An 8,849-nucleotide genomic window follows, 5' to 3' on the forward strand; every position below is an offset into this window, starting at 1 on the left:
CCTGAGAGGAGGGAACGAGTATTGCGTAAGCTGCCGTGCTTGTGCTTGGTTAGTTCGCTTCAGTCGTTTTAACCTAAAGAACTCTCATGACGGGGCGCCCAATATATAGCTCTTGGCCACGCCCATCTTGGCGGGCTCTGACGCGCGCGGGCGCGAAGCGCGCTCATTGGTCGCGCATTCAGAGTCGCCCCGTCATTGGTTCGAGCAAGTTGCCGCAGCACAGCCAATGACCGAGCTGCCTTCGTTCATTGCTGTCAGCTGTGCAGCTGCAATGCGTTTTACATAAAGACTTCAATATTCTCGAGAAAAGGAGTTTTCCCATAGCGTAAGCTACTTACGCAATACTCGTTCCCTCCTCTCAGGGAACCGAGGTTACGTTAGTAACCGAGTCGGCCTTCCACTTCCCGTTTGCCACACTGAGGCCACCACAGCGACGAGCAACTGGACACTGTAGGTTTCCACCATTTACCCAGTTCTCATACTGTACATTATCCCCATACACCCAGATCCAACTACCCACTAGAAAGTACAGCCCAATCCATACATAATCACTCTGGACATCTCAATCCAGGATTGGGGTTCTGACACTAGGATCATAGAGCGCACACTGGCCATAAAAAAGAAAGGGAGTGGTTCTGTGCACAACTCATCGAACAACACACCATCTTTCAAAGCTCCACAAGCTTGTTGGGTTGGTGGCATGGTTCTATTCATGAAATCTATATTATCCGGTTGCATTCTATTCCAATACTGGATTGTTAATTGGCCATTAGCACAATACCAAGGTATACAACCCAATCCAAAAGTAAAGATTATCCACGAAAGAGCTGTCCATGTCATGGATATACACCACCAGTGAAGTCAATTCTGCTTGTGTTTTCACCATGACTAGGCTCATGCTCAACAGGTTGAAATGAGTCTGAGCCTCTTTCCAGGATTTATTTTCATTGACCAGCTTGAATTCAGGGATACTGTTAACTTTTCTGAAGCAGACGCAGGGTGTTCCTCAAAGCAAACGCGGACATGCCAGAATCCTCTCCAATCAATCACAGCACAAAAAAAATGTTAAACCACTGCGAGAATGTGACAGGCTCGTTGTATCCAATCCATCTTCAGGTCTCTTTCAAAGGAGTATCTTCTTTCACTGTAGCTAGACCAATCCAGGCACAAACAATTATTTAGCACAGCACTTATTAAGTTGTTGTCCAAATCATTATACATATAATCGCAAGACCAGCATGATCCGTTTCACACTGTTTTTTTTGCCTCCAGCTAAGTCTTATTTTCTTTGACTAAGACCCAGACTCCAGAATCCTTCTTACACACAAAGAATAGTTTAGCGTCACATGTTGTGGTATAAAACCAATTTCCAGCCTTGCTCATTGAGGCACACTCTCCATACCAGTTGAAATAATTGGATTTGGTCTCATCCACCCAGTACCAAGCTGTGGAAAACCTAAAAATTCCCATCCAAGAGAGCTGGCTGACAGAACCACTGAGATTCTTCAGCTTGTTCTTATCCGAGGCTACAAACAGTTGCCCAGAATTATTTAGGCAATACTTCTTTGCATCATACCAGATCATCTTTATCTCCACATGGATGATTTCCTTCACTAACCCAGGAACGGATCTATCGGCAGACGTATGGAGAGCCAGTAGAAGGAAGTTAAGAAGCCCAAACATCTCCATGGTGAGACAAACAGCAACTGTTACATGAAAATCTCATGTTAAACTAGACTTGAGATTCATTTGCATGACATCATAGTGAGCCTTTGAATAGGATGCTTTGAGCTATACTGTGTAAAGATGAAATGGTTAACTTTCTTCCTAATCCGTATTGAAATGAGGGAACCAATCCAAAACATTCAGTCTTATAGTTACCTAATTTTATTTACAAGGATTAAAAACACAGATAAAACACTAAAAGATAATTTAATTGTCTGGTTTTATAATTTGTTTAGTTAAACTCTTCCATACTGTGCTATGAAGACAGGGCCCAGTTTATTATGACAAATGTTTTTTTATTTTTTACTATAGAACAGGAATGAGTATCTGACAGAAGGAAGAGTGTTTGTCTGAGAAAAGTGTGCATGTATTTAAATGAAAAGGTTCAGTGATGATGCTGGTAAGATGTCGGTTCAGCTAATCTATTTGCAATGGAAATCCTCCTCATCTCACGAGAAAGCCTTGTGACAATTGATACAGACTACACACAACATTTGTCAAAATATAGTCTTCCTTCATTTTCTGTAATTTAATTTGTCTCAACTATGCTTAGATTCTCATAATATAATCTATGAATAGCAAACCACACTAATAAAATCCACAAAATGTAAAGAATGTTGTATACTTGTTGAATGTGCGATGTCACTGGCCCCTATAACACATTTCACTTTTTATTCAGGTTCTCAAACCAAAAGCAATATTTAACATGCTACTGCTCATACTTAGAAACATTTAAAGGCTTTTCACAATTTAAATAGTTAACCCTGGGTCAATCTACTGTAAACCCCGGCTAAATGGAATGCTGGGTCAATCATATTTCACACCGCTAGGTCTGGGTACCGAGTTCGGTACTTTTTAGGTACTGACCGAATTGCCTCGATACTACCGAGTATCGAAACATGTCTTGTTTTTCGGTACCAAATTGTGTTACCTACATTTACATTTATTCATTTAGCTGACGCTTTTATCCAAAGCGACTTACAATTGCTATATATGTCAGAGGTCGCACGCCTCTGGAGCAACTAGGGGTTAAGTGTCTTGCTCAGGGACACATTGGTGTCTCACAGTGGATTCGAACCCGGGTCTCTCACGCCAAAGGCATGTGTCTTATCCACTGCGCCATCACCACCCCTAAGTGGTTAATCTCGTCAACGTCAGCGAAACAATAAGCATGCAGCATGATTGGCTGTGGCGGAAAAACACTAGTTTACACGGCTGCCCAGAGACGTGCCTCGTCGCACGTGAGGCTGTAGTGTGTGTGTGTGTATGTGTGTGTAAGCATCCCAACCTAGATAGATAGAAAATATGTGGAAATGATCAAAAGTGTACCTATGTACCCGACTCGATGCAATATTTTCGGCAAGATAATTGCTGCCAAGACAGGTGTTGTGCCGAATTTCGACCCCTGCCAAATTATTACCCCCCTAACATTGGTAGGTTTAGGATTAGTTGTGGGGGAGGGGTTAGGATTAGGGGTGAGGTTAGGATTAGGCAATCAGGTACTAACTTCAACGAGGGGGCTAATAATTTGGCAGGGGGTCGAAATTCGGCACAAGACCGGCAACACAGTAAATCTGATAAGGCACTTAAAAACGCACAGAATACACTTAAGAGTGCAAAGTTTATCTGTCTTCGACTACAAGAACTGGAGCGCGTCACATATGAACTGAAACTCAGCGTATAGGATACTTGCCTCACAGACATGAGAAATAGTCCTATATGTTCAAAATATGTCTACTTTTAAACGAAACAATTAGAAAGAAATAGTTTGATTACCTAATCCATATAGGCGCACGCGTTCACTGCTGCAGGAATGACGAGTGAGCATCGCAAATTCGCAATAATCATCTTTGCAGCCAACACACTTAGTAAACACTTGTTCATTAATGAACAATTAAAATATCTCCTTGCTATCGTTTCCCGACACATCCATAATCATTTGGCTACTTTTGCCAGTGCTTTGCGGCAAGTTTCATGTGTGCTGAGCGCGAGGCATATATCCCGCACCCCAGTAGCCTATATTTAATTCAATTCACATTTATTTGTATAGCATTTTTCACAATACATATCGTTTCAAAGCAGCTTTACAGAAAATGCATGCGTCTAAATTACAATTTAGAGTGATCTGTTATCAGAGGTGACTGTGTGTAATGCATTTCAATTAATTTTCAGTCAGTTTCATTGTTTCATTGCCCAGTTTATTATGACAAATGTTTTTTTATTTTTTACTATAGAACAGGAATGAGTATCTGACAGAAGGAAGAGTGTTTGTCTGAGAAAAGTGTGCATGTATTTGCATTGTTAAACAATGCATTAAGTTAAGGCAGAAACAATGAGCTCATTGAAGTAAGGATGACATGTTGTTAAATGATTAGGAAACATAGAAAACTTTAGTTTAAAAAAGTCAACAAACTGAAAAAAAAAAAAAAATCTATAGGTAATGTTATACTGATAAAATTGGTATCGAAAAAAGTATCGTTCAGGAACCGGTATCAAAGTCAAGGTATCGGTATTGAAAATTTTGTTACGATACCCAGCCCTACACACCGCTCATACTTTACCTGGGGTTATCATGCCATTTACGCTGTATATTCATAAACTTTGGATTTATGTTCTTATTTGAAAATTTACAGTGTCAACAGTCATGATAAAATCTAAATTACAAGTATGAAAAGTACCTCTATACAGGGTTTGGAATGATGATAACCCAGGATTAAGTGTCGTGTGCAAAGCCCTTTATTTTCATTTCTGCTGACACCACTGGTACTTTTAGTCCAGTTTCCTGAAGATCTGCCCAACAAGAAGCATGTGCTTGGACAGTACATTGCTGCAGTGCACAAACAGAAGTGGTACGGTATATTGGCAGAATTGAGGAGTGAAATAATAAGGCAGAATGTTCTTGTGTCTTTAATGACAAAAGTAGGTACTTCCAATTCCAAACTATTCCAGGGGCCAGGAAGTGCTGATGAGTGCTATGTACCAGTCAGCCACAATCCAGGTATTTTTATGTGCATTCAACCACCAATGGTAGACAGTTTTACTCTAAAGAAGAAGACATTCAAAGGATAAACTTCCAGAGCTTTGTAGATGTAAATTTCTAAAATGCAAAAGTAAAATAAAGGTATTGCACCATCTAAAAAGCCATTTTTCCTTATTCTTCTTAATTTATATTTTGACTCTCAAAAATCTAAATTTACATTATTGCTTTTATATGAATAATAAGGGTACATTTCTAGTTTCAACATTATTTGTTATTCAGATAGTCCTCTTTAAATACAATACGTCAGATGTATGCAAACTGACCCACATTTTTTTGGTTTTCGACCATTGAAAATCTATCAAATTCAACAATTTGCACAGGGAGCCACATTGACATTCCAATATCACTGGGACTGAACTATGGCCTTAAAAAATAGATTACCAAAAGAAAAGTTTAAGAACCTAAAAAGATATTGAGATATAAATGTGTATTTGAACGAAGAGTTACCTAAGGAAGGAGAGCGTGTACTGTATTTAAATGAAAAGATTCAGTGAGGATGTTGATGCCAGTTTAGCTAGTAATCTGTACTTTGCGATGGAAATTCTCCTTATCATGAAAAAGGAAAGTTTTGTGATGTTAAGATAGTCTTAAAATTAATTTGCATAACGTCCTAGTGAGTGTTTCAATAGGAAAGTTTATTTAACTTTGTTGAAGAAAAACAAATGGCATTCAAATATGGAGCCAATCAAACATTAAAGGCATAGTTCACCCAATGAAATATGATGATGATGATGATTAAAAACTTCATTTACTTTAAGTGACTTGTTATATTTTCAAAAGATCAAGTCAGATGTCTAAGAAAGATTTAACAGGTCTGAGTTCCATTATAAAATAAAATGCAAAAGATTTATGCAATTTCAAACTCAAACTCACGGTTCGGATCATATTACGTTTTTTGATCATTTTTCAGACACCAATTTTTTTTTAAACTTGGCTTTTAATTTATTACTTAAAAAGCACACTTTAAGTACTTCAATACCACAGCAGAAACGACAAAGCCTAACTCAAGTTCAAACATTATTAAGACAAGTGAACAGTCAGTAATAACATAAGAACAAAAACACAAATTACAAGCATATAAAATAACAAAGTTACAAATAAAGTAAGGTCTAATTAGTTTTCAGGTACAGAAATGTAAAATAACACTATAGTGCTCACTGTATAAATTAAATATAGATTAATCTTTGTTAAAGCTGTGTTTTGTTCTTTAATTAACATTAATGACACATACAGCAGCATGTATTTATAGGCAGCTGTCACTTTAAGACCAAATGCACATCCAATATAATGATAGACATACGATTTCTTTCTCAACTGTTTATATTCACTTAAAACACTAAAACGACTTTACAAAGCAGACATGGGTATTTGACATAGTTTTGTGTGTACGTGTCCTTTCAAGAGCAAGGAGACATGATAGAGGAGTCAATTCAGAGTTTGCACGCTATCTGAAACAGGGCTGTCTGTGTGTGTGCGCACAGATTACTGCACACAAGTACCAAATTGAGTTCTCTTTCGCCTCTTCTTGTGAATGGTTTAAAATGGCTTGAATGTGTAAATTGGCGAGACAAAAGATGCAATTGATAAACGTTCACTCTATGGTGGTTAAATTAATCTGTGAATCACATGCCTGCACCATCTAGAGTTTCATGACAGAACTTTGTATTAATACTATGAAACACAAGTTTTTAAGATTTTGCCAATTGGTAAAAGCAATCAGTATTACGTCATCATGCCTGATTAATGGTTTCAAAAAGAACACAATAAATAACCCCCGAGTCTGGTGTAAATTCTGCAAGTAAAGACATAATGAGTAATAATCCACCACTTTTAAAACAGTTTGTAAGCTAATGACCTTCTGTTAGCTAATGAGGATCTAATGGTGCATTCTGCTATAAACAGCCTAAGGCAACAGTCCTTGCAATGAATCTTTATCAGGATCTGAGTATACTGGTTTGAAGTTACATTAAAACCAAAGACATTTTTGAGTGCACAATGAAGCCAGATAGGTGCTAGCAGCTACTGTAAAAGACTGGGACTGATAAAAGGCATCAAACTATATGATACAATAGTCCAAGGGGATGCACAGTTTTCACAAATGTACTTCAGGGGACTTTGCCCTGTCCTACTTCAGTGGTCTTGATCTTCTCGACCGTAGCAAAAGGAACTGGATGAAATATTTGAATGCAACTGATATACAATCTGATTTCTGACTTGTGATGCAGCCTGAATCATAATCACACCGCCATAATCACAAGGTTTTTTTCTCCATTCTGTCATCTGATGAAGTTTGGGTTCCTTATAGCATGCTTAGTTGGGGACAGTTAATATTTAACAACTGATTTAACAGCACTGATACTATTGGATAAGTGAACTGAGCTGGATGATGACATCACTGTTTTCCGCAGAACTGCTTTATAGATGAAATGAACTAATTTAATAAGTGATGATCTTTTCAACAGAACTGAATCAACACTGAACTGCCTTCAGCTGAACAATGACACAATTTTCTTTTAGAGCTGCTGCTCTGCCAAAATGAACTATGTTTGTATCATTGAATCAATTTCCTGTCATCGCTGTAAAGCTGCTTTCATACAATCTGTATTGTATAGTGCTAAATAAATAAAGGTGACTTGACTGTATACAATAATAAAAATAATTTACTCATAATGTTGACAATGTCACATTTTATGACAATCTAATACATTGATATTTAACACATCACAGTAAAAATATAACCATTATAAAATAATTTTAATGAATGAAATCTTCATATTCAGTAGTGAGCACATTTTACACACAACAATTTGGTCATGAGTTCAAACATTTTAGTTTCAGAATTATCTCTTTTCACTGACCATTTGTTGAAAATGAAAAAAAGAAGAAAAAAAAACTACTTATTCACTATTTTGTATCCTATTTGTGGAAAGTGCCAGCTGTTCATAGAGGATGACAATCACATCAGGCAGCTCTGGCAAGACTAGAGAGGATAATGTTACTCATGGTCTGCTGGTCTTAGCTGGTTTAAGATGGTCTCCAAGTCTGACCAGCTGAAAAAATCACTCTAAAACCACTCAACAGGCCAGCCCTGACCAAGCTGAGAGACCAGCAAACCAGCTTGTGGTGTTTTTTCCCCCAAGTTTGTAAAGCAAGATTTCATAAGCTGACAGAAAATAAGTCAGAATCATGACATTGTTTGCCGGTGTTTTTGCTGGTTGTGTTTTCCCTCCTTTTGCTAAAGGTCAAACTTCAGCTACCATGCAAACAAACCAGTTCAAAATGCAAATGCAAGAAGCAAAGAGATGTATGTTGTGCCATAGCATATTTAACAGCTAAGAGCATGACTGTATTCTGATGCTGATCCCACAAAGGAGATGATACAGCCATCACAGATGACAGGCAGGTGCCAAGAATGACTTATAATCTCTGCCACGATGACAGCTTCAGTCGCATCGGGGACTGAATACAATGAATGAATGAATACAATGACAATTCCCATCATGTCACTTACCCAAAATCTTGATCCATAGATTTAAAGAAGAATTTGTAGCTGTTAACCGGTCGGTTGCTGAGGACATTTTTGAAATCGGCCAAAGTTACCTTCTCTGGAGCCACTGACAGTTTCACCAAATAAGGAGTTTCCTCCTCATCTATATGGTAAATGATTTTAGTCTCCGCCATGAGAATGGTGGGAACAATTGCCGGAGAACGGCGCGTGTTCCTGATGCTGCCTATCCAGACGTGCGGCTACAATAAATAAAATGTCTATAATAATGGATGCTAAATGAATACAATCACGCATTTAGCGCGATTGAAGCTGTGAAGTAAGCGACTTTGTAACGCTAAGGATAAGAACACTGCCATTATGGAGGCCTGATAGATATGTATCGCAGCTCACTATGCGGAGGTTTTGCTGCCTGTGTTACTGAAACAGGAAGGAAAGGTTCACATCCTTGAGAGAATCAGCCTGGAATATCCGAGCCGTTCTCCTGCGCAGTGCCGCCATCGCGTGGTAGACAGAAGCAATGCACTCTCAGTCTGGATTCATCCACAAACAGGTCTAATCACACACCACCGGTATGTA

At 38.3% G+C, this 8,849-nt stretch overlaps 1 protein-coding gene across 1 annotated transcript in view; it reads right to left on the reverse strand.

Moving 5' to 3' along the window:
- The window catches only part of dvl1b (dishevelled segment polarity protein 1b), a 43,000-nt gene extending 34,290 nt beyond the window's left edge, over window positions 1–8,710 (reverse strand). The window contains exon 1 of the mRNA XM_077203421.1: window positions 8,277–8,710. Coding sequence (XP_077059536.1) covers window positions 8,277–8,446 — 170 coding nt within the window. The 5' untranslated portion in view covers window positions 8,447–8,710. The remainder of the gene's footprint in view (window positions 1–8,276) is intronic.
- Between the last annotated feature and the right edge of the window lie 139 nt (window positions 8,711–8,849).

Source organism: Siphateles boraxobius, unplaced genomic scaffold (genome assembly GCF_051911475.1).
Source record: "Siphateles boraxobius isolate OS27281-9 unplaced genomic scaffold, OSU_SipBor_1 5, whole genome shotgun sequence".
In the NCBI taxonomy this organism is placed as follows: domain Eukaryota; kingdom Metazoa; phylum Chordata; class Actinopteri; order Cypriniformes; family Leuciscidae; genus Siphateles; species Siphateles boraxobius.